General features: G+C 43.6%; 12 protein-coding genes across 12 annotated transcripts; 7 read left to right on the forward strand and 5 right to left on the reverse strand.

Moving 5' to 3' along the window:
• Window positions 1–552: 552 nt before the first annotated feature.
• SAMD00019534_022270 (hypothetical protein) lies at window positions 553–6,790 on the forward strand (the record flags this gene model as incomplete). Its single annotated transcript, XM_012901525.1, has 8 exons — window positions 553–893; window positions 956–1,506; window positions 1,583–1,910; window positions 1,996–4,027; window positions 4,092–4,863; window positions 4,943–5,078; window positions 5,140–6,416; window positions 6,504–6,790. 8 exons carry the CDS (start codon window positions 553–555, stop codon window positions 6,788–6,790), a joined length of 5,724 nt encoding a protein of 1,907 aa, XP_012756979.1.
• A 706-nt stretch (window positions 6,791–7,496) lies between these two features.
• Window positions 7,497–8,906, forward strand: SAMD00019534_022280 (hypothetical protein; the record flags this gene model as incomplete). The annotated part of the gene is made up of 1 exon (XM_012901526.1): window positions 7,497–8,906. The coding sequence occupies one exon, from the start codon at window positions 7,497–7,499 to the stop codon at window positions 8,904–8,906; it is 1,410 nt and encodes a 469-aa protein (XP_012756980.1).
• Window positions 8,907–9,054: 148 nt separating this feature from the next.
• On the reverse strand, window positions 9,055–10,302 carry SAMD00019534_022290 (hypothetical protein; the record flags this gene model as incomplete). Its single annotated transcript, XM_012901527.1, has 4 exons — window positions 9,055–9,353; window positions 9,421–9,609; window positions 9,682–10,187; window positions 10,250–10,302. The coding sequence occupies 4 exons, from the start codon at window positions 10,300–10,302 to the stop codon at window positions 9,055–9,057; spliced, it is 1,047 nt and encodes a 348-aa protein (XP_012756981.1).
• A 1,366-nt stretch (window positions 10,303–11,668) lies between these two features.
• On the reverse strand, window positions 11,669–12,508 carry SAMD00019534_022300 (hypothetical protein; the record flags this gene model as incomplete). The annotated part of the gene is made up of 1 exon (XM_012901528.1): window positions 11,669–12,508. A coding segment is annotated over one exon (840 nt), but the record flags the coding sequence as incomplete, so codon positions are not given.
• Window positions 12,509–12,959: 451 nt separating this feature from the next.
• On the reverse strand, window positions 12,960–14,720 carry SAMD00019534_022310 (hypothetical protein; the record flags this gene model as incomplete). The annotated part of the gene is made up of 2 exons (XM_012901529.1): window positions 12,960–14,393; window positions 14,493–14,720. The coding sequence occupies 2 exons, from the start codon at window positions 14,718–14,720 to the stop codon at window positions 12,960–12,962; spliced, it is 1,662 nt and encodes a 553-aa protein (XP_012756983.1).
• A 552-nt stretch (window positions 14,721–15,272) lies between these two features.
• On the reverse strand, window positions 15,273–15,926 carry SAMD00019534_022320 (hypothetical protein; the record flags this gene model as incomplete). The annotated part of the gene is made up of 3 exons (XM_012901530.1): window positions 15,273–15,361; window positions 15,426–15,654; window positions 15,729–15,926. The coding sequence occupies 3 exons, from the start codon at window positions 15,924–15,926 to the stop codon at window positions 15,273–15,275; spliced, it is 516 nt and encodes a 171-aa protein (XP_012756984.1).
• A 947-nt stretch (window positions 15,927–16,873) lies between these two features.
• Window positions 16,874–18,792, forward strand: SAMD00019534_022330 (hypothetical protein; the record flags this gene model as incomplete). Its single annotated transcript, XM_012901531.1, has 3 exons — window positions 16,874–18,049; window positions 18,163–18,236; window positions 18,324–18,792. Coding segments are annotated over 3 exons (1,719 nt in total), but the record flags the coding sequence as incomplete, so codon positions are not given.
• A 494-nt stretch (window positions 18,793–19,286) lies between these two features.
• On the forward strand, window positions 19,287–20,814 carry SAMD00019534_022340 (hypothetical protein; the record flags this gene model as incomplete). The annotated part of the gene is made up of 4 exons (XM_012901532.1): window positions 19,287–20,046; window positions 20,120–20,444; window positions 20,520–20,697; window positions 20,761–20,814. The coding sequence occupies 4 exons, from the start codon at window positions 19,287–19,289 to the stop codon at window positions 20,812–20,814; spliced, it is 1,317 nt and encodes a 438-aa protein (XP_012756986.1).
• Window positions 20,815–21,218: 404 nt separating this feature from the next.
• On the forward strand, window positions 21,219–22,338 carry SAMD00019534_022350 (hypothetical protein; the record flags this gene model as incomplete). The annotated part of the gene is made up of 3 exons (XM_012901533.1): window positions 21,219–21,408; window positions 21,492–21,579; window positions 21,741–22,338. Coding segments are annotated over 3 exons (876 nt in total), but the record flags the coding sequence as incomplete, so codon positions are not given.
• A 147-nt stretch (window positions 22,339–22,485) lies between these two features.
• On the reverse strand, window positions 22,486–23,437 carry SAMD00019534_022360 (hypothetical protein; the record flags this gene model as incomplete). The annotated part of the gene is made up of 2 exons (XM_012901534.1): window positions 22,486–22,847; window positions 22,912–23,437. Coding segments are annotated over 2 exons (888 nt in total), but the record flags the coding sequence as incomplete, so codon positions are not given.
• Window positions 23,438–24,285: 848 nt separating this feature from the next.
• SAMD00019534_022370 (hypothetical protein) lies at window positions 24,286–24,612 on the forward strand (the record flags this gene model as incomplete). Its single annotated transcript, XM_012901535.1, has 2 exons — window positions 24,286–24,295; window positions 24,377–24,612. 2 exons carry the CDS (start codon window positions 24,286–24,288, stop codon window positions 24,610–24,612), a joined length of 246 nt encoding a protein of 81 aa, XP_012756989.1.
• A 769-nt stretch (window positions 24,613–25,381) lies between these two features.
• Window positions 25,382–26,890, forward strand: SAMD00019534_022380 (hypothetical protein; the record flags this gene model as incomplete). Its single annotated transcript, XM_012901536.1, has 4 exons — window positions 25,382–25,592; window positions 25,662–25,724; window positions 25,836–25,923; window positions 26,056–26,890. Coding segments are annotated over 4 exons (1,197 nt in total), but the record flags the coding sequence as incomplete, so codon positions are not given.
• Between the last annotated feature and the right edge of the window lie 381 nt (window positions 26,891–27,271).

Raw genomic sequence — 27,271 nt, forward strand, 5'->3', positions numbered from 1 at the left:
CTCAAAGTGCATAAAGTTATTTAATTTATTAATAATTTGCTTAACGTAGTTCAACTTTTCAATTACCAATCTCAATTAATGAATTATCAGATCATCTCGAAATGAACGAACAAACAAATACATATATATATATATATACATATATTCTTTGGACAAGGTATGTTTGGGTCTGACATGTAAGAAACTCTATTTGGCACTTCATCATTTAGACCGTCACTTCTCTGATTTACTCGCCTCAACTTGAACCAAGACATATCGTGAGACTTGTTGTAGTTGAGGGGAGGGCGGAGTCCCTACCGAATGATTGACCAAAGCACTCGATGATAATAAGTCTCCATTCACATCAGTGATGTTCATCAATAATAAATAAACATCCTCCTCCGACTATGCCCATTGTGATCACACTTCATTCATTCAAAAAACGATTCATGATCATTTTCATTCATTCATTCTCTCATCTAATATAACTTCACTCATTCAACTTCAACTTCAACTTCAAACAACCTCAACTCCAACAACTTCAACTCCAGCAACGACACCAAGTAGTCAGTCATGAGCGCAGGAGGAGCACTCGAGAACTATTATGTCGCGTTGACAAAGGCAGTGTCAGACACAAAGTCCAACAATCAACTGTTAAAGTTTGATATACTATGTAGTGTGGATGCACTGCTTGAACGTATGAACAAGATGGAGGCTGACACCATAGCCGGCAAATGGATATCAATCCTTTGCAACTGTCTCCTACAGACCACTGGTTCATCATTGGCCGTCATCATTGGTGGCGCACTCAGTCGACTCTTCGACCTGCCCTCTGGCTCCAAGACCTCCGTCACCAACGTCAAAAGCATCCTCACTGCCGTCACTGCCAAGCAGACATCATTACAAATCAAGTCGTATGTCTTGTCATTCAATCATGATGAGCGCGTTGATATGAACTAACTGACACATAATGTAGCTCATTGATCGAGGCATTGGGCATCATATATAAGAGTAGCAGGACATTGGCACTTGTGTACTTGGCAGAGAGCTTTCAGTTGATATCAAGAATGGTCAAGGCGGGAGAGTGTCGTGCTCAGGCTATTCGTGCGATGGGCATGATGATCGAGAGCATTGGCACGGCCGGCACACATATACATCAGGAAGCATTCAGATTGATCAAGGGCAACTATAACACAACGTCGATCACAGGTTATACAGAGTTCAAGCTCGAGTGTCTGGCAGCATGTCTACCAATCATACGTTATTACAACAACTCTGATGTCAAACTACAGGGCTACGATCAGAAGATGTTGCTGTTCACGACCAAGGCGTTGGACGATGAGAACATCAACGTCAATAAGAAGGCCGCTGAGATGTTGGGCAAGCTGCTTGCCGCACTCTTTTACAAAGAGAGTGTTGTCCCCAACATCATGCCCGGTGCCAAGCCACCAGTGGCCGTCGCAGCGACCCTCCTTGCTTCCAAGTGGATGCTTGAGACCTGTCAGAACTACCTCGGCAATCAATTCAGTAAGTTGCGCGTCGTCCTCTCCATGCCGATCAATCAATCACTCACTCACTCATTCAATCATTCAATCAATCATAGTCTCAGCGACCAAGAAGGACCTCAAGATCAATGTGTCATTAGCTTATACGACATTCTTCCAGAACATTAAGATTGCTAATATCGAGAAGGAGATTGACGCGACATTGTCTCATCTGCTAAAGTTGCTGGGCGCAGCCAATCGCAATCTGTCTCAATCAGCTGATCAGACACAGGCACGTGCATGCATATCCTACATCCTACGCAATGGACTTGGACAACGTCTCAGCGAGAGTGGACAACAATCAATGGTTCGCTTCTTTGCCAACATCCTCTCACAGCCCGACACATTCAATGAGTTGACCATGGTAGTCTGTCTCCAAGAGTTATGGTATGTGTAATAGCGGGGCTGGCGCTGGAACTGGAACTATCCCACTCACTCAATCACTCACTCAATCAATCAATCAATCAAACAGCCAACTCATTAACGAACTTGGTGAGGGAGGTATCACGCAGCCAGATGATCTGTCGACGTATTTGTTCACATTGTTGAATGATAGGAATCAATCGATTAGACAGTGCGCTGCGGTATGCCTGCGCGCATTGGCTTCAAACATACCAAAGTACACGTCAAAGTACCTCAGTCAATGTTTGCTCAATCTGACATCGATCTTGGAGGAGTTTGATCGACCCAATATCCAGCCAGAGCCACTCAAGAAGATCATGAACTCGGTCAAGGGCAATGCACTGGGCATCACATCGCTGATTGCCACGCTGCGCCAGTCTGACCTGGGCGTGCCCACCGCGCTGCTGCAGCAGATCGCGCGCACGGCCCAGTCCCTGCTGGCCAACCCAGACCTCTTGAATCCGGCCATCACTCTGACGCGTCTCGAGGCCGGCTGGCTGATAATGAACTCACTGATCAGATACATGGGCGAGAGCTTTGTGGAGCCACTCCTTCCATCGCTGTTTGCCAGCTGGAAGACGTGCTTCAGCATCACTACGGTGCACCCAACGTTGGAGCGCGACATTGTCATCTTTAGCAAGACGCGTGCTGATGCGTTGCTGCCCCTGCACTCGCTGGTGGCATACAACGCCAAGCTGATCAACTCCAAGGTGGTCAACTCGATCGTCACGTTCCTGGGCAACACACTCAAGACTGTGAGCGAGCTACCCGCCAGCTCATTCCAAGCGTCGACCAATGAGATCATGAAACTGCTCGAACTCAACTTGATCCGCACATTCCAGGCCATCCCCGCGGCAGCCTACGCGCAACATCACACCACTCTCATGACCGTCGTGGCCACACTGATTCTGGACGGCAGCCACAACACACTGCTCCCATCGCTGCTCTCCAAGGACGACCAGGACATCCTGGCGCCCGACTTCACCTCGACACAGTACCAGTTTGACAGCGCATTCCTCATGCCTCTGTCCACACAAGATAACTCATTCATAGCCTACTCAAACATCCAGGACTGCTTCTCCCCGTACAAGACACAGAACCTCGAGATACGCGTCGTCAATGCGTCGATCGAGCTGTTCTCGACGCTGTTCATCTCGCAGCCCGACCGCCACAGGACCCAGCTGCTGGACCATCTGGCCAACTGCGTCCGCGAGTCCAGCAACCCCGTGCAAAAGTCCATCATGACGGTCAATGCCATGACTGCGCTACTCTACATCCTTCGTACCATGTCCACGTCCAACCTCACGTTTGGCAAGAGCGAGGTGGCTGGCAACATCCAGCGCTTCGTGCAAAAGTACTTTGGCGACACCAACCCGCTGCTCAGACGTGCGTCCGCCGAGTCTCTTGGCATCCTGTGTCGACTCGAGGGCGACGGCGTCACTAACGCCATCATCAACTCGCTAACAGAAATCATTCGCAAGCTGCCCAAGGAGGTACCGAGCACGGTGCGCGCCGGCTCGGCCTTTGTGCTCGGTTGCATACAGCGCTCGGTCGGAGGCATGATGTCGCAGAAGTATCTTCCATCGACCATTGCCAACCTCCACAGACTGGCCCAAGACTCGCTGTCGTCAGAGGTATCCATGCACGCGCTGCACGCACTGTACATCACCATTCAGACGTCTGGCACATCGTTCACACCCTATGCCTCGCCCACACTGATGCTACTCCAGACACTGCTGCTCAATGAGAGCCCTCCCTACCAGCTGCTTGGTCGCGTGGTCAACTCGATAGTCATTGCGCTGGGGCCTGAACTCGGCCTCGAGAATAACAAGGACGTGTTGCAAAAGTGCACGTCAACATGCTCGATCATACAGAACAATGAGAACATGTCAATACGAGTCGAGTCCATCTATTATCAACAGAAGCTCATCATGTTTGCGCCGGCCACTGTCAACGAGTCGATCATCCCCTTCATCATCTCACAATTCAAGAGTCCATACCTAATGCTGCGCATCTCCTCTGTCACATGTCTACGCCAACTACTCAATCGCAAGTCCAACGTTGACATTGGAATGAACATTGTCGAGGACTTGTTCATGATGGTATGTATAGGCCTCCTGGATCATTCCTTCCCATAAACTAACATGCTCCACTACCTCCCTCTAGATTGACACTGAATGCGACAATGATCTGCAGAAGGAGATCAAGTTGCTGATCAACACAATCATTGACACGATCGCAGCCGCCAATCCATCGACATGGCTATATCTTTGTATGAATATCATCTTGTCATCGAAGCAGATGACCAAGGACTCGATACAGTTGGAGTCTCCCTCGCCAACTACTGCTCGCCAGCAGGCACAGGCTGCAAGCCCTACCAGCGGCTCAAACGATTTCGACGAGGAGAAGGACGATGATGAGGACGTCAAGGTCGTCGTCAAAGACCTCGAGACCAAGGTCGACTACGTCTATCGCTGGTTCACCAAAGTGTTTGCCATCGAGTGCGTCCGTCGTGTGATCTCTGTCGTCCGCAACAAGCCCGAGCACTTCAACATGCTGCTGGCGCAGGCCAGCCAGAACAGCTCGCGCAACGACCATCTCATCCTGCACCTTCACGAGCTGGTGGGTATTGCATTCAAGGCGGCCACCTCGCAGATCGACTCAATGCGCCCTGTTGGCGTGCTCCTGCTCAAGGACATCATCGAAGGCTTCTCATCATCAATCGATCCAGACTATGAAGGACATCTCCTGCTTGAGCTCTACCAAGCACAGATCATGTCTGCTCTGCGTCCAGCCTTCTCACCTGACGCTGCGCCCGACCTCCTCTCAGTCGGTTGTGCCGTCTTTGTCAACTTCATCGAAGGATCACTCCATTATGACAGTGCAGCACTCAAGAAGACCACGGCCCAGTTGTCGGCCTCTGTCAAGGACCTTAGGAGTATGTTGTGGGACTCATCAATCACATGATTCCCAATACTGACCTTGCTCACTCACTCCCCAATCACTCAATCAATCAGACCTCAACTTCCCCATTTACAATGAGAAGGCGACTACACTTGTACAACTCTCCATCCTTAAGACCTTTGCTCAGCTCTATCTACTCTGTCGCAAGAAGGAATCATTGAACACAATCCTCTCAACAGTCATCACACCGTATGTACTCACGCACTCTCATCCTCACGCGCCACTCACTCACTCCCTTTGAACACAATAGAATACTCCCATATCTTAGAGTACATTGGGTGGTTTTCCTTCGAGAGTATGCACTGTTGGTGTCTCAACCACCAGCTATATACCCTCTGTGCAAGCCAATGTTCTTCTCGCCACTTACATACACTGAATCGATCGATTACTTCAAGGAAGCATATCCATTTGTGTTGCGAGCTTTGGCATCTTTGATTGGCACACCACACTGGCTTGAGGGCAGAGATGGCGACGATGCCATACTAAGCGAGACTCAATCGATCGCCGACCTCAACATCATACTGGGCCTCTCACTGCTGCCCCAAGACAAGTTCCTCAGCGAGCCCACCGACAAGAATCTCAACCCGGGACAAATGGCGCTGACTCTCGAGACCATCGCGCTGGTCTTCCAGCCAAGCTCAATCACAGTCGACGAGTTCCCACTGGAGCGCGTGAAGGAGCTCAGCCAGGTGCTGGCAAGAGTGAGCGCATATGGAAGCAACAAGCATCAGCTGCTCGTGGTGGACATTGTCAACAACCTGTTTGTGTGCTTTGGCGACAGCATCACCATGGAGGACGAGCTGTTCACACTGCTGCTCAAGGTGTTGTTCGAGCCGCTAAAGCTGGAGAACGAGGAGTACTATGTACGCTTCTACCAATGTTGTACTTTTATCATCAAGACGATGAGCGCCGAGCAGTGCGTACGCTACGCGCCGCTCTTCATTTGGGCCGCTATCCAGGGCCTGTCCACCACTCAATCATCAAACACCACACTCATGTCGTCGGCCATTCAACTCGTCGCCACCATTCTCAAGAACAAGTTGCCAACTATAGACGGTGGGGTATCCCCTCCCGCAACCACCGCGACCGCCAATCACAGCGATCTACTCAATGCATCAATCATCACAACGATCGAGTCTATGAACAAGCAGGAGCAGACAAACAAACAAGGACTACTCTTGATGTTGTCGACATTGATCGTCAATCATCATGAGATTGGTGATGGTGTGGCACATGTGATTGTGGAGTTCTTCAAGACTACGATTCAGAACAAGACCAACAACAATAAGGATAGGCTATGTACTCTGCAAGTGCTCAGAAACATCCTACATTCTGGTGCTGGTCAGGCCATTGACAGCCCAATGCACAGCTTCGCCTCCAAGCTAGTTGGTGAACTCTTTGTCGACCTTCACTCCTGTCTCCCGGCCCCATCACCTGTCGCACTCAAGTCCGAGGACATGGACATTGTCAACGAGTTGTTCAAACTCTTCACTCTGTCACTCTCACTCACAATTGATAATGATGCCAGTAAGTAGTCTGTCTGCTGTCTCGCCATCATCCTCGCCTCCACTCACTAACTCGCCTCACTCTATCAAACAATCAAACAAACAACAGAGTCCAAAGTTCTATTATTAGTTGTCCAAACAATGATATTATATTTGAATCCAAACAATACTTCATTGGCTACACATGCATCTGCACTACAATCATTGTTGAGCTTTGCATCGACTCAGCCCCAGTTCAAGGAGGTAGTGGCAGTATTGCCAGTTGATCAGAAACAAGCTTTGGAACAATCAATTCGAAAGAGTGTTGAGCAGCCTGCTGCCATGTCCATCAAGCTGCCACAGAAGCCACAGATCCAACTGACCTTTGACTTCTCCAAGGTTGCCAATAAAGAATAACCCAATAGACGACTCTATCCTGGACAAAGCAACTTCACCTGGATATATTTGTTTGGGGTTACAAAGAGATCAAAAATCCGAACTTTGGGATGACTTGGCATTCCTTGATTCCCAAGACATACCACACACCGATCCATCATTTGAGTAATCGTGTCCAAGTGATCAATAGACTGATCCTTCCATTGTAAATCAATTAAACTACAAATAATAATTATATATATTTATATAATATTTAAACTAATTAATATAAATAACTATGTCCATGGACATTAATTTAACTACACCTGGGCAACCAGAGGATGATGTTGACGTGGAGGCTGATTTAATCAGCACCAGGAAATGGCCAGAGCTACAAGGAATGGCAGACTTGTTAATACTTGTTAACTTGGCATTATTTCTAACATTGGCCTTCAAAACAAATTCCATATCCCAAAGTGCTCTGATTGGTCTAACCGTCACAGTATTTGTAAACAGCATTATTGTTGGCCTGGTACATTGGAGAAAGATTGCCGCTGGATTTAGATATGGACTTTGGAAAGGACTCAAAGGATTCGCCCTGGGTCACAAGTTCAATCAAATGACAATCAAGCCTCAGTTGTGGTGGTGGAAACCATTTATGGGTTGGATATGGGTACTATCTTTGGTGCCAAGTATTTGGGCCTTTTATCTACATGGAGGACTCATTTGGATTGGTCTTGGCACTTCAATGTTCTTTGGAAACTTTGGAGATATGCGAGTACTTCATTGGTCCTGTCACGTATCACTTGGATGCGACGAAAGTGTCAAGAGACCATCAGATGTGATGAAACAAGTTGGTATTGTTCACAAGAGGAAATGGTATGAGTTTATCAGACTTCGTGCCTCCAAGGTAGCCGATGTATTCTTTGAGACCAAGGCATTGGAAGGAAATTGTGAACTGTGCTCTCCAGATCAACATTGGGTAATCAAGAAGGGCAATGGTCTTATCTGGTCCACTCTGGAGCCACTCTACTCAACCTCCTTGATCAAAGATGACACTAATATCATTGGAACAATTTGTAGTTGCCAATGGTCAAAGATCTGGAGCGTGACCGAGAAGATGGGTTGTCGTGGTTGGGTCCCAGTACAAATTCCAAACAACTCAAAGGATGCACTCAGACTCCATGCTTGGCAACAGTGGCTATCTTTCGATCCGGTCAAGCTCAAGGGAATCCTTTTAGGCTCTACCAAACCCCAATCAATTGCCAATCCAGACCAAGTGTTTAATTTTCAGCCATTGCCAATGGATAAAGATCAATGGATTGGAGCACAGACAATGGCATTGTTCAACCTTGGAGCAACGTTCCAAAGATATGCCGTCATAGAGAGAGACTCATCTACATCAGAATGGCATTCAACTATATTGTCTCAACCAAAGAGTCAACCTGAGATTGTGCTCGACAAGATATTTTATAGGAACAAACAACCTATAAACTATGGACAAGTTGTACCAGACATCACTGGTGGCTTTGTAGTATGGAACACTTCAAACTTGGCAATATCAGAGAGATTAAAGATGATTCAACTATCATCCAGACTCACAAACCAACATGATCAACTTCAATTGGACCCATCAATCATCAATGAAGCATGCCAGTATGCCGCTGTCAATGGTGATCTATCCTACCTTTTGGTGATGCCACCTTGGAACAATCAATCAAAGGTGGTTGACCAAAGTGCTACCAAACTAGGAGATGTCCTGGACTTCTCTTCATACCCAGATATCTGTTTGAAGATATTTAGACAGATGTGGACGCCACAGATCTTTAGTAGATGTTGGTCCGACACTGAGCCTAACCTATCAAGTGTGATGTTGGATAAACGTGCAGTGATGTTACCTCAACCTGCCAGAGTGATACTTAATCCCAACTTGGAATTAGTGTCCACTTTGAAATGGTACTCTACATCAATGCATTATCAAACGTCCAATGGTGATGCTGTCTGTCTTTACCTTGGATTGGAGTCCAGATATCCAGACAAGTATCATGGATCATACAGAGCCTATCGTCTTCAAGGAGTTGCCCTGGCAAGTGCATTGGACGCCCACTTCCAATGTCCATTCCCAACCACCAAGGAAGTGATGGTTTTGATAAGGTAGCTGGCTTTTAGGCCAAGCAGAACTATTGTTTATTATAAAGTAATAATATACTTGTCGATGTTTAACATATGTTCGATTATTGGGTGGACAGTCCAGGATGGAGAGTGTTGTGAATAAACCAACGGCGTTGACTTGGTCGGCCAATCAATCAATTGGTGATTTCGTGATTGAAGCTCAATTGATGAAAAGATGGTTGTTGTTGCTTGATTGAGAAGTAGGTGGTGTCGCTTGCGGTCACCTGATCCCAGACTCCTCTGTCTGGAAGTAGCATATCTCGCAGACACAAGGAGGCCTCCTCGTAAAATGCATCTTGATGGCGGCCCTTAACCATCGACCAACCATTCACATCGCATACATACGAAACTCCATTCGTCCTCAATATATCGAATCCACAAATGAATTGTTTAAACTCTCTGTTTACAATACTGGCAATCCTTGATTCGTAGTCTAAGAAATTATTTAGTTAGTGAATGAGTGATGGAGTGATTGAATGTGGATGGATAGATGGACATACCTGTCAACTTTGTCTCTATTCGTCTCTCTTTTCCTGAGCTGTTTCGCTCTACTGTACCGTCAACTGATGGCGACTTTCGTAGCTCGGCATAGGAGTTGATTGGCATCGAGTATACCTTTACATCCTTGGCATCATCTAATTTTACAAACTCTTCATAAATATATGATCCATCTGTTCTAATATTGTTAACTGTTGTTGCGTGGAGCATGCTTTGTCAGTGAATGTTCGATCAATCAATAACAATCAAGTGAGTCGACTTACCATCTGGATGGAAGGAGCTGGAATTGTTTTCAACCTTGCGGAATAGTCGCCTGCATCCACCTCCTTGTGACATTGGATAATAAATATTGATGTTGTGATCTTCGGCATCGAAAGGCTTCTCGACGAATGGCTTATAAATCCTAACGCCGTCGGCCTCAACATAATCTTCATGTTCAATATATCTGGTTGGTGTGGCAGTGTCCCCGCGCTCAATGTATATCTTTCTTGGCGCTGGAATGGAGTTTTGCTCGAGGATCTGATTGAATGACTTCCTATTCTTGAGCAATCGTTGAGCCTTGAGATTGTTGATTTCGAATGGCTTTCGCAGCTCAGAGTACTTGATGGCCTTCTCCAAAGGGAAGCCCGTCGAGTAGAAGCATAGGAAGGCGTTGCACACTGGCCACTCCTCGATGGGGCTGGAGAATATAGTGTTCCTGTCAAACAGGATCACATTCAAGTCTTCAAACCTCATCAACTTCTTGATGAATACACGCATTGGAGCAGACCTGTTTAAGTGATTGGTGAGTGTTCTATTCGTCAAACGATCATTCATCATCATATTACTTACTCTATCTTCTCCTCCATTGCACAGATACCCAATACAACTTTGGAGATCGTCATTGTTTGTTTGTTGTTACTTGTACTTTTTGTACTTTTTGTACTTGTTATACTTGTTGTACTTGTTGTTGAATGAATGTTGAAGTAATGTATACAGTTAGCGGTGAGGTCTTAAGTCCTTTAAGGTGCCGCGTTGATGTTGTTGTTACAGTGAGTGTTGAATGAATGGTCTTGTAAGGTTCTCTGTTCTTCTCTTATTCTTTTCTTCAAGTTGAATGAACGAATGAATGAATGAATGATTGGTTGATTGGACCTTCTAGTTGATGATGAAGATGATAATGATGATGATGGTAATGACAATGATAGAGTTGGCAAATGCAAATGCTTCAATTCAGCATATTAGGTATGATCTCGATCAGTTTCCCTCGAGGTCTGATTGTCTATATGTATCTTGTCCGCGGCTATTGGTCTGCTGCTTTCAATCACACTATTTCTATCTGATCAATAATGTGTAGTGTAGTGTCGTGTCGGTCGCTCACTCACTGTATGAATATGTATGAATGTATGTATGTATATGAATATGAATAAATGTATGTATGGTCGATAATAGAGTATGTAGTTGTTGATGTAATACTCGTTGTGTGGTGTTGTTGAGTGGTGTGGTGTGGAGTGGTCTCCGCGTGTCAACGCTCAATAGTTTGAATTTACAAGTGGTTCGGTTTGGGTTGAATTTGATAACAACACTTGAATGAATGAATGAAAGTGTGATTATAACTCTGTTGTTGTAATAGTAATAATAATAAGTTGTTGTGGTTATGATATGTTATCTACAGTAGTATATATTTGATTGGTACTCTATTCTATTTGTTGGGGTAATAATTGGTATTTTATATATATAAATATAATATTAGGTATGAATGTATGTTTGTTTGTTTGTTTATGGTGGTGGGTAATAATAAGATATGTATCTCTAATTGTAACTGTCGTGACTGTATATTGTAATGACTGTATTTGTATCGTGTAAGTATAGATTGGTTCAAAATAGATAGAGAGAGGCCTCCACTTGAACCCAAAGAAGCCTCACCACACCATTTGAAAAGTCCACGAAAGAGGTAAGGAGTGAGTGAGACCACATGAATGTGATCAGTCAGTCAGTTGTTCCCTCGTTGTCCCTGGTCACTCCCTCTAAACTTATTCAAAGACTTGCATGTTTTTGAAGCATTGTTTGGTTTCCCAAATTGAAAGGCACATCGATGTTTGATTGGTGGGATTACCCAAGACCCAACCCAATAAAGTGACCAACCCAATAAAGTCCAATAATAATTAAAGTTATTATTTGTTGTGATGATTTAGTCGTACAATTTTTATTTTATTTGATTTTGTAGGGCAGGGGAGACTTGTTCCCTCATACATACTTACACTCTCTTTAAAAGTCAACCATTGAGCCTCTTCTCTTCTTTGACGATACGACACTACCGCCACTCCAATGTCCGTTCGACGGAGACGGGGGCATTGAGTGCGAGTTGGTAGGCGTGGCGATAGAGGGAAAGAACTTGAACAGAGACATCCACTTGAAGAGGTTCTTCTTGAATTTGGTAGTCTTGGGTGCGTCAACTGTGTCGCCATCCTCGTCGACCAAGTCATAGTCACCCTCTGACGAGGCTGACAGTACCTGAGCTCGGTCCAACTCTTCTTCATCTTCTAATTGGCCATCATAATCATCGTCCCATTCATCTCTCTCCAATGTTTCATCATCATTTTCGTTGTCGTTATCGTCTTCGTCTACTCCCCCTTCAGATCCATCACGCCTAGCACGTTTACATGACCTGTTATCTTGTCTTATTCTCTTTCTTGTCTTCTTTCCGTTATCATCATTGTCGGTCATGTTGGTGTCAGTGTCTGACTTGTCCTTTGGACCAATTGTCAAACCAAAGAATGATATTGATCTTCTATTTTGTAGTTTGATTGATGGTGTATTCAAAGTTGGTGTTGGAGTTGGAGTTGGGGTAGGAGTTGGAGATGAACTTGAAGATGAAGATGTAGGTGATAATGTAGTGGACAATCTAGCTGCATTATCTGGTATCGAATATAAGTTATCATTATTATTATTATTATTTATATCTACATCATTATTATTATTTTGTTGTTGTTGTGATTTGGATGAACTGTTGCTACTACTACTGTATCTAATATCACCAAGTGTCTTTATTCTATTTAATATTGGCCTAAAATTAGGTTTAAGATTGATCAATGATGACTTTCTCTCCATATTAGTTTTATTAGTTATATAATATAGATAAATAAATAAATATAGTTGTTAGATTGATTGATTGGATGATGGAAGTAAATGGAAATTATTGTATAGACAAATCAACCAAGTGAATATTAGAGGGTAGGGTAGGGTAAGGATTGATCAATAGTGTATTCATTAATATTGTCAACAACTAACTTATCATTCTTGGTTACCCACAATAATACTTGCTTCCTTGCCTATGTTGTTATTGGTTGTTGAACACCCAACCGACATCCATTCATACATCAATCGCACACATCTGATCAATCACGATTCAAGATCATCACTCACCCACTCCAACCCCACCACATCCATCACACTCCCAGTTATCTCTATCTCTATCAATAATGCAGTTATCTCTATCTCTATCAATAATGTGTACAACTTCATTCATCATCATCATTTATTTGTGTGGCAGAAACGTGAGTTAGAGTGCAGATTGAATATACTTTGTTCTCAGATCCTTTCTGAGGATCTTGCCAGCAGCAGACTTGGGCACTTGCTCAATGAATCGAATGCCACCTCTTAGTTTCTTGTAGTAGGCCACTTGGGGATTGAACCATTCGTGTATGTGTTCCTCGGTCGTCGTGCTATTGGGTCTCAACACTACAAAGGCAATTGGCAGCTCGCCAGCCTCCTCGTCTGGCACACCCATGACTGCGCAATCAAGGATGGACTCGTGGCGCAGCAGCACACCCTCCAACTCGGCAGGTGGCACTTGGAAACCCTTGTACTTGATCAACTCCTTGACACGATCCTCCAGGTACAGGTATCCATCGGGGTCGATGCGGCCAATGTCTCCAGTGTGCAGGAATCCATCTTGATCAAACAACTCTTGTGTGGCCTTTGGATTCTTGTAGTAGCCCTTCATGACGTTGGGGCCCTTGATACAGATCTCACCGCTCTGTCCAGCCTCCTTCAACTCCTTGGTCACGTGATCCTGGATCTTGAGCACAATGTTTGGCAGGATCTTGCCACTGGCGCCAGACTTGATCAGTGAGTATGGAGTGACAACAATCGCTGGTGAGGCTTCAGTCAGGCCGTACGCTTGCTTCAGGATCACCTGTCCATTGAACCTCTGCTTGATCGCATTCTCAACATTATCACTGCATGGTGCCGCGCCACAGAACAAAGTGCGCAGTGAGCTGAGGTCGTAGTTGTCAATCAACGGACTCTTGGCAAAGAAGATGGCGACAGGTGGCGCGATAAATGAGATCGTGACCATGTGTGTCTGGATGAGCTTGAGGTAGGAGTTGGGCTCGAATCGTGGCACGATCACAGACTTGACGCCAACCTTTAACATGATACCAAAGAAGAACACCATGCCATAGATGTGGAAGTATGGCAACACGCCAAACACAACGTCGTTGTACTTGTAGGTGGTGCACTCGATCGATTGGATCTGCACCACGTTGGCAATGAGGTTGCAGTGTGTGAGCTCCACGCCCTTGGGCATTCCAGTGGTGCCGCTGGAGAATGGCAAGAATGCCACTTCATCGCGTCCATTGACCGTCACTCTTGGGTACTCGCCCGTGGACGTGGCCAACAACTTGCTGTAGGACAGCGTGTTGGGTGGTGGCACATCCACGTCGCCAATGACGATCGTGTGCTGTATCGATGGGATGTCGCGCTGAATGTCGGCAATCTTGTCGTTGGTGGCAATTGTTACTAGACCCTTTGGCGACACCGTTCCAATCGTCTTTAATATCTCTGGAAGTTGGAAATCAATGGAAACAGCCGTTGGAACACAGCCCACCAACAATGCGCCATGGAATGCCATGACGTATTGTGGGCTGTTTGGCAGGATGAATGCCACAACATCGCCTTTCTGGAATCCAAGCTTCGATAAAGCGCTAGCGAACTGCATTTGTTTCAAATTTATTGATGTCACGTGATCGATTAGTATGAAGTCACGTGATCGATTGATGGTCACGTGATCGATCAGAAAATGATATCATACCTTTTCAATTGCTGATTTGACATCACATGCTGTGTACTCTTGGGAAGTGAGACCGTCGACGAGGAGGACACGATCACCATGTCTCTCCAGATATGGCATTATGTATTGTGTCAATGATACATCCTCTGGAATCAGTACATCAGGATAATCAGAGTAATAATACAATTGTTTGACCGTGCCTCCTCTGCTACATGTGCTACTGATTGAGTTTGGTTCTGGAGGATTCATTCCTTTAATCTTATACAATAATTATAGATTATATTTGTTTGTTTGTATGTTTGTTTGTATAGTTTGATAACATATGTGTCAATCATCGACTGATGATATGAGGTGTAACATACCCCTTGACGGTCATTAACACCCAATTAATTAGTTTAATAACTGAAGTTTGATTGATCAAAATGAAGTGTATGTGTGTGGTTGGGCTGCAAATATCATCAGTGATGTGGGGGGACGTTGATTCTACAATGAACGTCATTTATGATTGACCTAACTAACGACAGGTATCTTGAACCAATCAAATGATTGATTGGAACAAACACATAATAATAATAATAATAACTTGTATTTTAATGTCCATTTTGGACATTGAATGAGCGAGAAAGAGAGTTAGAATACAACTATTCATTCATACTATAGATGGAGAATGGATGAATGGATGAGCTCATATGGTGGACATAACTTGTAATGTACAGGGCGACTACAACTAGCGCGACTGGGTGTGAATGTGTATCGGAAGGAAAGATGGAAGACTGGTAAGATCGAGAGATATCATTACCATCAACAACTACAGTTACTCTGTTGATCAGGGTTTGATGAGATATTTGTGAGGAACGGTGATGGGTTGTCCTTCTTGTGTCTGTATATTGCTGTGTAGTGTATGAATGATGTTAGATGAGGGAGTGAAACAACGAATGAATGAGTGATACATACCAGTGAACAAATCCTCAAAGGCTTGATCAACACTACCTTTACTCTGGCTAACAGTGGATGTTTCGGCATAGAGCATCTTGTTGGCCTGGGCAAAGTCTTGTGCTTCTTGTTTCGGTACCTTGCGTTCAACTTCCAGATCCGACTTGTTTCCGACCATCATCACAGGTGCACCCTCATCACCAAGTTGCTGGAACTGTTCCAGCCAATGAACGACCTGGTCAAATGTTGACTGAATCATTGAATGAATGGATGGATGTGTGAGCTGGAGCAATACTGTCGTGTTGTCCTGGAGCAGAGACATACCCTATTTGTTATATCATATACAATCATTGCGCCTGCAGCGCCACGGTAATACCTAGAGATAATGGATCTGAATCGCTCCTGTCCTGCTGTGTCGAGACATTGTGCTTTGACTAGTTTGCCATCGATCTGTAACAGTTTGGTACGATAGTCAACGCCAATGGTTGATGTATTGATCATCTTGAAGTCCTCAGGGGGCATAGTATATCGGAACAATAGGTTTGTCTTGCCAACGCTAGCATCACCAATGATCACAACTGCATTGTCGTGTGTGGTAGGGCGTCGGAAGTAAGTAAGTTGGTCAATCAATTGATTGTGCGTTCATTTGAGCGAGTGAGTGAGTAAGTGTACCCTTTAGAACATCTTCTTCAGATGCCATTCAAACAGTGCTTTGTACAATTGCAAAGCAATCTCAACTTGCTGTAGTATTTGAAACGTCTCCGTCGTGGTTGATTGATTGAATGATCGGATCGGTAGATGGTTGGGCGATTGGTTCGTGACGAGGGTTGTTATCACTGTTGTTTGTTTATTATTATAAGTATGCTTTTTGAACCAAGTACAACAAAGTGAAAGGGTATCAAGAATTATACATTGAGAATTCCGAGATAATATCCACAAGATTGACTGAGAATTCAAGTTTAGTCACAAAGTGGGTTTTGAGTGGCTGAGCCACGTACACTCATTAGACATCACTGTATTCAAGCCAAATCATACCAATCAGATATATGAATAACAACAAGTGCTCAATGAATGATTGATTGATGTATTATTCATGATCAACCAAGCATAAAACACATTAACAATTTTAATTGTTTACAACAAGTCTATTAATAATACTAAAGACAAGTCAGAGATAATAATAAACTTTGAATGGAATGACATAGTTTACTTCCAAATACTTTCTCGATATTTGCACACCTCCAAAGAATGATGTGTTGGTGCCACGTCGCACCAACAACGCAGTCAAGCACAACTCAGTGTGTGAAAACATTCAGATTGAGCAATTCATTCCAAGTTCTCAAGTCTACGACCACCTCCAACTTCAATCAAATCATTACATTGTTTGTTTTGTTTGTTTAAGCAACTATATACATACATATACTATTACTATTCATATATTCATATATATATACTATATAAATAGAAACATGATGGAAGACATTGGCAATCAAGATATTTGGTCAAATATGTTGTCCAATTCACAATCAATGTTGTCAACATCAATCACTGCCGCTGACTTGTTTGCTGGCTTTGATTGCAATGCTGTTACTTCAAGTGGCAACAATATAAATTTAAATACAAAGATGACAGAGTCAACATTATTCATTAATAATAATGATGTACAACTGCAACAACAACAACATAATATACAACATAATATACAACAACAAGATTGTTCAACTGAACATTTGAGTAGCTCAGCTACTTCAACATCCAATTCGAGTGATTTGTACAATATGCAAGAGTTGCCAACTATTAGTACAATCCCAGAGATGCCACAGTTCACAGATGACTCTATGTTGTCTTCGCCAGCCGGTTCATACTCCTCATCAAGCAGTCTCTCATCGCCCGCACAAGACTACCAACATCAATACGCCAATCAGTTGACTCCAAGTGGCGGTGCATACGCACAAACATCATCCCCATCACAGCCAGATGCCGGCCAGCAGCTCAACAACCCGTTCAGCTCAACATCCATGGACACTCTGGAGAGCGAGTACAACGACATGATGAACACACCATTCACCAAGGAGTCATTCTTTAGCAAACTAAAGATGATCCTGCCAACATTCACTCCACGCTTCGAGGAGTCGCAAGAGAACGACGACAACGCCACTTCAACCTCCTCCTCACACAAGTCTGAGAAGGAGGGCAAGAAGAGAGGACGTGATGCCGAAGCCGAGGCAGCTGCCGCCAACATCACGGTGCTGTCCAAGGAGGAGGTGCTCAAGCTCTCGTCCAAGGAGATCGAGGAGTACTCGGCCAAGCTGAAGCAGGCCAAGCTCATCTCATCGTCCGAAGAGAAGGAGCTCAAGAAACAGCGTCGTCTGATCAAGAACAGAGAGTACGCTTCACAGTCGCGCTCCAGAAAGAAGGTTTACGTCGACACGATCGAGTCCAAGCTGGACAAGGTCAATCAAGAGAACGACAACATGCGTGACCAACTCGACAACTTCAAGAATGAGAACCGCGAGCTCAAGAAGCAGCTGTTCTCCCTGACATCAACACTTCGCGCGAACCCCGCGCTGGCTGAGGCCTTTGGTAAGATCTTCTCCCTCGGCACTGCTGCTCCTAATAAGACAGCTGCCAATGTAACTTTATTTGTATGTATACTATTCAATCAATCACTCAAAGCCATCATTGATCATCATACTAACTCATTGTCCCTCCGCTGTTACTGGTCCATCCACCCACTCAATCAATCAATCAATCACAGGTATTCTTTGTGTTATTTACCTTCTCCTTCTTGCTGCCGATGCAACAATCAACCTTCATATTCACTCAATCAGGGTATGTATCTTGTCAACAACAACGCGTCCAGTGGTGGCCCGCCAGTCAGACGACTTACCCGCATCATCATCCTCCTTATCTTCACAGAAACGAATTTGTACAGCGCCACCTACTCAACGGAGATAGCTTTGGCTTTAGCAAGTACTCCTTCTTTGACAAGACAAACAATATTACCAATCAGATACTGGAGGAGACTAGAGGCTTCCTGTCCAACCTGTTTGGACCACTCGCCAACAAGCGACCTGTGGACTCTTCACTCTATGATGAACTCACCAACTCCTCATCATCACTCAAATCACCATCTTCGACATCCTCGTCGCTATCATCATCACGCAAGTCGCCATACTCAAAGGTCAATGCCAATGTTGTTGGCAAGTCACATCAAAAGGAATCAAGAAAGATTGCCAACAAGCGACAACAAAAGAAAGCGGCAGAGGCACTCAGGGAATCAATGTCCTCCGCCTGTGACGAGAGTGATTGTGGCTCATCATCACCTTTGACCTGCTCATCCCCTTATCCTCATCATCAGACTTTGAGTGATCATGCAATCAATCATTAAATAGACCCAAAATTGTATATTTACAACACCAAACTCACCTTTGTTGACGCAATGTCATCATTATTATTGATGGTTGGTATTTCCAGTCAAGCTGGAAATGCTAGTCGTCAAATTGAATCAACTCATCGTTGGCCAGTGCCACATCAACAACCAAATGTGGCATTCTGCTGATGCAATGACCTTATTAATAAAGGTCGTATAATTTGATAGTAAGTATTGCATTGATATGATGGCACTGGAAGTCCAACTTTGGTAATTTCAATTGTGATGGGAATTCTGTGTTTGATGAAGGTGTCGCCTCAGTGATTCATCGAAACAAATTAGGAAACTCTTTTGAAAGCAAAGGGGTACCCTTCATTTATAGACCATAAGGAAGTGAGTCATTTCAAAGTGATTGATCAAGTGTAGGCACTGTTGTGCATCCAAACAATACATACCTTTCAATACAATACTATTCACCATAATCACCATCATTAAAGTATATATTTGGAATGGATGTTCAAGTTCAAGTCAATGTGGAGCAACCAAAGGTTGTTGGTATTGAGCAACAAAAGCATGAAGTCGATGCACAACCAGATCGACAACAAATTGTTGTAGATGAGGCTGTTGTTCCACCTGAGGTTGTACAACCAGATAACAACAATAATGTTGATATTGCTCCGCCTCTGCAACAAGAACAAGTACAACAACAACCATTGGATGATCAAAGCAACAATAATAACAACAACAACAATGTAGAGTCAAGAGAACAAATTGAGAAATTGATAATAGACCCTATTACAATGGATATAATGAGCAATGCTGTTATTGCACCTTGTGGACACTCATTTGATGAAGGATCAATCACTGGATGGTTGGCAAGACAGTCTACATGTCCACTATGCAAGAAGACATTGTTGCTCAAGGACTTGGCTCCAAACTATTCATTACGCGAGCTAATCAATCATTTGGACAAAATTGACAATGTACTGGTGGACAATGAGCGTGAGAAGCGCACCCAAGTCCAACAAGAACAAAAGCATCAGGAGATCTCATCTCAGATATCGGTGTTGGCTGCACAACTCTCCCAGTTGTCCACCATCATCAACAATGGACAGTCTGCTTGCGGTTCGCCAATCGTCCAGCCTGCAGTCTCATCGCCAGTCGCTGGCGCATCAACTGAGCCCAAGAAGGCCAACTATCAAATCAGAGAACTGTGGGCCAACGAAGCCGTCACAGCCTCCTACTTAATCGAGCGATCGACAAGACTTGGTAAGGCAATCACTCAATCAATCAATCAATCATGTACATCATCCAATGAACTGACACATCATCACTTTGACAGACCCATTCATGAACTATTTCTTCCAGAATGTATATTGGAGAAAGTCTGGCGCAGAATGGTATTGCCAGAAGATGGTGGAGTACGCCGTAAAGAAGGCAAGAGTATGGGGACTGTTCACTGAACAGTCTCAATCTAGACAGACCCTGTCTGGAATTATGATCTGTCAACCACCCTTCCAGGTTGGTGTATCCATGGTGGATATGTTACGTATTGGCATGTTAGGCGCACCCCTAAAGATGGGTGTGGCGCCACTCTCCAGAGTACTGGCACTCTATGAGGTAGCCGAAAGAGAGCATCGTATTCACACAAATGGTGTGCCCCACTGGTATGTTTGTTAGCGCCACTCAATCAATCAATCAATCAATTCAATCACTCGAGTGCTGACCAAATGATCTACTAGGTATCTCAATTGTGTGTGTATAGATCCAGAGGTCCAGAACAAGAAGATTGGAACAGAGTTGGTTGGCACTATTATCAAGTTGGCGGATTCACAAAAGGTGTCCGTGTACACTGATACTGCACATCCAGACAACCTTAGATTCTTTGAACGACTTGGATTCAAAGTGATGAAGCATGTTGTAAGTACCGCTATTGGCAATACAATATTACTTTGAACTGACTCTCGCTTACCTCCGGTTCAGACTGAGACTGGTACTATTCCATTCTGGGTTTTGATCAGAGAGCCTCATTTCTGATCTGATGTGGACCGCCAAGGAGTGACCTCTCTCAATCAATCAATCAATGTACATATAAATAAGTATCTCTTTGCCCATTTTTTGAAGGTCCAAAATATTTTGATCAAAACAGTGTTTGCATGGTGGGGACGAGTCCTTCACCTTGAGGTGAATCTATTGTATTTTGATTGATTGTTTGATTGAGTGAGTGATCAATTGAGAGGGTGGTGGCATTGAAACACAACAACTCTCACTCTTCTTTATCTATCTTCTTCTTCTTCTTCTTCCTCACTTTCGCAATGTATTAATAACATCCACATACAGATAGAAGTCAATCACTCAATCACTCAATCATTCAATCAATCATTCATTAACTACAGTGCTCATTGACCATGGACAATGATGACAATATAACAGCAGCAGGTCTGTTTGACCTTATATGTTTCATATTGTCTATAACAGGCTGTCTATTCATCCTTATACACTTCTGCTGGATAAGACTGCTTCGAACTAGTCTTTCAAGACTTGTCATATTTCCAACACTCTGTATATTGATCGGGGACCTTGTCATGTTCCCAACCTTCATCTCAAAAGAGACCAACATCTATTTTCTCAGTAAGTGCATGCTGGTCCAGTGCCAGCCAATCAATCAGGAGGTACAACACTCGCTAACACTTTGCACATAATCAATCAAACAGGAACACCAGCACTATGTTTCACACAAGCTGCCATCATACAGTTTACTGTTGTAGCCAATTTCTTTTGGTCTATGTGTATATCTATAACGTAAGTCAATGGTGACTTGGCAATTAGAACAAACAGAAATATCTTCATCACTTCACAACCCACTCAATCAACCCATCTTGGAACCATTCCAGCCCCCAATGATCAAAAACAAGTCCTCAAACCCCACAAACTGACCCATCACAACGCACCCACACATATAGCTTGATATTCCTTGTGTTCTCACCATCACGAGATTATAAGAAGAATGATGTATTATATCATATTGGTTGCTGGGGCATCAGTTTCTTGATTATAATACTGACGCGAACTCATTTGGGAGACGATGGTGATCGTTGCCGCTATCGAAATATGGACGACATTGTACGATTCATTATCAACACGTTCTTGTGTGGCTCCATCTTGCTGTTCAACTTGGTCGTCTTTGGCATCACCATGAAACACACAGTCAATGGCAACCTGGTGGCTTACGAGTCCACCCAATCGCTGATATTCACCAACGAGAAGAACATTGCGACTAAGAGAGTTGTCTGGCGTCTGGTATTCTACCCGATTGTCCTGGTGCTTTGCTCGACAATGGTCATCGTGCTGGATGTGTACGAGTTCACAATCATCAACATTGATCATAGCAAACCATCATTCGTCTATTTGCTTGACCTGTACAGATACGCCCGTGGCATCTACCTGTTACAAGGCTTCTTCTACGCCATCATCTACGGCCGCTCATCAAAGCTGCGCAACCAATACAAGAGATATGCATTCTTCCGACGAATATTCTGGCCGGAACTGGAAGAGACGATAGATTAAACAAACTAATCACATTATTCATGTTTCCAGTTTGGCTGGAAATCAAAAAATTACCATATTAGGTAATGATCAGCTGATCAATTTCATATTTCCTTATTTGGTAATGATCAGCTGACATTATATTTAATTAATATGTAATTACATCTTGGCACGAGTTGATGGCTCATCAAGCCATTGGAGAGCTGGTCCTCTTGGGACGATGATGGGCTCTGGAGTGGTTGGCGAGACAAAGTATATCTTCTTGATGTGATCAAACTCGACGGATCTCTTGATATCTGGAATCTGGTACAGGTCCTTGATGTACTCTCTAATGTTTGGATACTCCCTGATGCTCTTGAGGTTCAGCTTGTAGGCCAAAGAGTATGCAGGCTCGAAACGAATGAGTGTGACGAACAACTTGACATCCATCTCTGTAAGGGTTGAGCCAACAGCATATCTATGTGCAGCCAGCCTGTTGTTCAACTCATCAAGGCTCTGATAGAACTTGTCAAACTTGGCGTCATCTATTTGATTGAATGTTAGTTCATTGCACATAACTGATATCACATCTACCAGGTTCCAACTTACAATCCTCTTGGGACTTGGCATAGCCTGGACCGTAGACTCCAGAGATGATGGCTGGATTGGCCCACTCAAAGAAGGCGTCGATGTCCTTTCTCTGAGCCTCGGGGTAGAGGTCGATTTCTGGATGCTTAGCAAGGTTGTTGAGCTCGCTGTTGAATATGCGCAGGATCTGTGCCGACTCGTTGTTGACGATCGTCTTGGTCTGGGTGTCCCACAGCACGGGCACAGTGTACTTGCCCTGGTAGGTGGGGTCGGTGGTGAGGTACAGCTCGCGCACGCCGGGGAATCCCTGCGCTTGATCGGCGGTGGATCCAGGGTAGTTGGCATCAAACACCCATCCATTGGTAGTCATGGCAGGATGAGTGAATGACACGTGGATGGCGTGCTCCAAGCCCTTAATGTACAAAGCGATCAATGCACGATGAGCGAATGGGCATCCCTTATTAATGTACAAGTGGTATCTGTTTGCCTCTGGTTTATATATTCCATCGGCTGTTATATTTTGAGTAAGTGAAACTGGGGTCGACATTATTATCTGTATGCTGTTGTGTGTATTTGTTTAAAATTTCTGATTGTTGTTGATTGAATGACTGACGTCATGATCACTCAATCACCCTTCGTGACCCATCGGAAAAGAATAAAAATAAACATGACTGTGATGGGGATGTTGGAATAAGAATGAAAGTGAAGAATCTGATGGGTCACATAAGAACAAGGGAGAAGAGTATCTTATTCTTCTCGAGAATCTTAATATCAATTCTTCATTCAAAACAGCGATCAACGTCGAATCATGTCATCATCTTTATATATCTTTATATCACTATTTGTGATGGGATTGGTTGGGAAGTTCTGTGAACTTGATACCTACTTTTGTAATATTCTGATGATGTACGATAAAAGTAATTACATCATCATCCATCATCTTTGACAACCCTTTATGTTATAACAGTGTCGGTCAACTATTGGTCAATATGATGGGTAATCAATCAATCAATCGATCAATCACTCACACACACTAGCACTAACACACTGGTGTTGATGTTGACTGATTGGACATTACAAACACTTTAAAATTCGCTAATAAGAGTGTTTGAGTGTTATACTCTATACTACTTACTAGTAAGTCAAGTTGTGTTACCATTCATTATTGATTACGTAGACGATCAATCAATTAATCAATCAATTGATGCCCACTACACTACACATTAATATACTAAATTTGTAAATCAATCAAAATTAATATTATTAATTATTATTATTATCCATATGTAAGAATCAATCAATCTAACCATTGACTATAAATGAAGATTCTGCCGTTCATTTATTATCATCATTCAATCAATTAATCAATCTTAATTAACTAACAAACTTACTAAAATGCTCATCAGTATGTAGTACAATTCATTCATACACCCTCCATCCATCCTGGATATCAATTTCATCCATACTAACAATGTCCTTCATCTAGAATCCATCTCATCCCTCGGCTCCTTCAACGCATCATCCATCAGCAAAGGATCAGTTTCTGGCTCCGCTGGAGCTTCATTTGGCCAATCATCCAACTCCAACGCTGGAATTGTGGCAGAGGTTGGAAAGGTTGCCATGGGTGTAGTGTCCACGGTCGAGGGCACAGCCACCGCTCTCCTCAGCAATGTCGTCTCCACCCTTGACCAAACAGTTGGCTCACTTGGTCTTGGACTCTAAGTCCCCTCCTACCTCCCATTCCAACTTCACCTTCATCACTATAGTCCAATGACTATAAGACCTATTCATTCATTCATTCATTCATTGATGAATGAATAAAGTTATGTAATAAAATGTACACTAACTAACAAATAATATTATTACAATGTGTCTTATTATCTGATTTTTTTATTATTATATCTTCAAAAAACCCATCATCGAGGTCCGAGGTGTCTCAAGATTATTCCACACAAAGTCTAAAAGTTTTGTCGCTTTTTTTTTGTCAGACGACTCTGTCTCAAAAACGTGCTCCAATTTCAGTTGAGTGCACAATCATCTGTGTTGTTTTCGTTCATTCCACTGCACCAACAATAACGCTCACTCAATCACTTAATCACTCACTAAATCTCATACAACTTAATAATAACCAATAGAGATATAAGATATAAATATAAGCAATATATATTTATATTTACAAGATATATACTTTACTATATATATTAGTAGTACTTTGCAATGAACGGGTCACTGTGATCCCCAGCCCACTCACTCACTAAGCTCATTCAAGCATACACTCTTTCATTCATTCACTCACATTAGAGTGAGAACATTCATTCATTCATTCGAATACATTCGCGTGTTGCAAGAGCATTCAATCAAACAAACAAACAAACAAACACAATCAATCAACTTCAATCAAGTTATTATTATATATATATTATAATAATAATATACCACTAATAGTATAATAGTAGTATAGGTAGTCATTAATATCTACTTATAAACATAAGACGAACAAAAAGTTAAACAAACAACAATCAACATGTCACTGTATATTGGTGGACTCTCTGGCGAGACATCGACAAAGGACTTGAACGACCTATTCGCCAAGTATGGTCCAATAATAAGGAATGACGTTAAGAAGTTTAGCGGAAGATGCTTTGCCTTCATCGACTTTAAAGAACGACGTGATGCCGATGATGCCCTCAAAGCTTTAAATGGTATGTTTATTCGAATGGCTCAATAGCGACACGAGATATGATACTGACTTAATGTATATACATATTCAGGTATCACACTGCTTGGATCAAAGATCGCAGTTGAATGGTCAAACTCTAGAGGTGGAGCTGCAGCTGGTGGCTCAGGATCGGGTTCAGGTGCAGGAGCGACAGCACCAACAAAGTCCAACAACAATCACAACAACAACAGCAATAATAATAACAATCACAATAATCACATGGCCGATATAAAGTGTTATTCATGTCAACAGAACGGCCACTTTGCAAAGGACTGTCCAAACAACAAGAGAAAGAGATCGAGATCACGGGACAGGAACGACCAATCACCCAAGCAACGCAGGAATAGGTCGCGATCCAGAGACAGGTCCAGAGACAGGTCGAGGGACAGACATCACGGCTCGTCGCGCGACGACCGCTCCAAGTCGAGGTCGAGGTCGAGGTCAAGATCGAGGTCAAGGTCGAGATCAAGATCGAGCAGACGTGACAAGCGACACAGACACGAGAAGAGCAGCAGCAGGAGGGATCGCTCAAAGGACAGGTCGAGGTCGAGGTCGCGCGACAGACATCATCACAGGTCGCGATCCAGAGACAGATCGAGAGACAAGTCGCGGGACAGGTCGCGCGACAGACACCATCACAGAGACCGCTCGAGGTCGCGCTCCAAGTCAAAGTCCAGATCGAGGTCGAGATCAAAGTCAAGATCGAGGTCCAAGGAGAGACATCACCATCATCACCACCACCATTCGTCGGACAGATCGCATCGATCGAGGAGCAGATCAAAGTCCAGGTCGAAGGAGAGACATCATCATCACCACCATCACTCGTCAGACAGCAGGTCGTCGCACAAGAGACGCGATCGCTCAAGAGATAGACGTGATCGCGACAGATCAAAGGAAAGAGATAGAAAGGACAAGAAGAGGAGTAGATCAAAGGACTCAAAGTCAAAGTCCTCATCATCGAGTAGCAGCAGCAATAGCAACAATATGAATAGTAGTAGCAACAGTATTAGCAATAGCACATCCACTACCACTGGTGGAAAGAAAGTCAATGGTAATGGTACCGATCATCCATCATTGGACAATGACAACAACAACAGCAGCAGCAGTAGTAACGATAACAACAAAGACGAAGACAACATCATAATAAGAATGGACAATGAAAGCAACAACAACAATGACAACAGCATAAATTCACTTGAGAGTGAATCAAAGACAACAAGTGAGAATGGAACAAACAATGATCACAGTGATGATCAAATGGAGCCAGTCGACGAGAAACTAGTTTGATCAATCAACATCAACATCAACAACAATCAATCAATAACAATCAATCAATCAATCCAACAACTAATTCGAGTGAGAAGTAGGAGGAGAAAGGAGGTGGCAAAGAGCAAGGAAACGAAGGAGTGGGCAATCGATAACAGCCAATAAACCAAGTAATCATGTGATGCATCAGCAGATACTGCTGACCCCATCCCATCACTAATTTAAAAAGATAAGATAACAGTAAGATGCAAGGTTGGTCCCCTTTATGGTCGCCAACACCATTCATTCCCAGGACTCACCAGAGCGCACACACAAGGCCTATGAGTCGTTGTGATCAACAAAAAAAAAATCAAAACGAGATCTCGTTGGCAGATGCAACGACCTGGGGTGTTTTGA

Source organism: Acytostelium subglobosum (assembly GCF_000787575.1).
Source record: "Acytostelium subglobosum LB1 DNA, scaffold: scaffold4, whole genome shotgun sequence".
Lineage (NCBI taxonomy): Eukaryota > Evosea > Eumycetozoa > Acytosteliales > Acytosteliaceae > Acytostelium > Acytostelium subglobosum.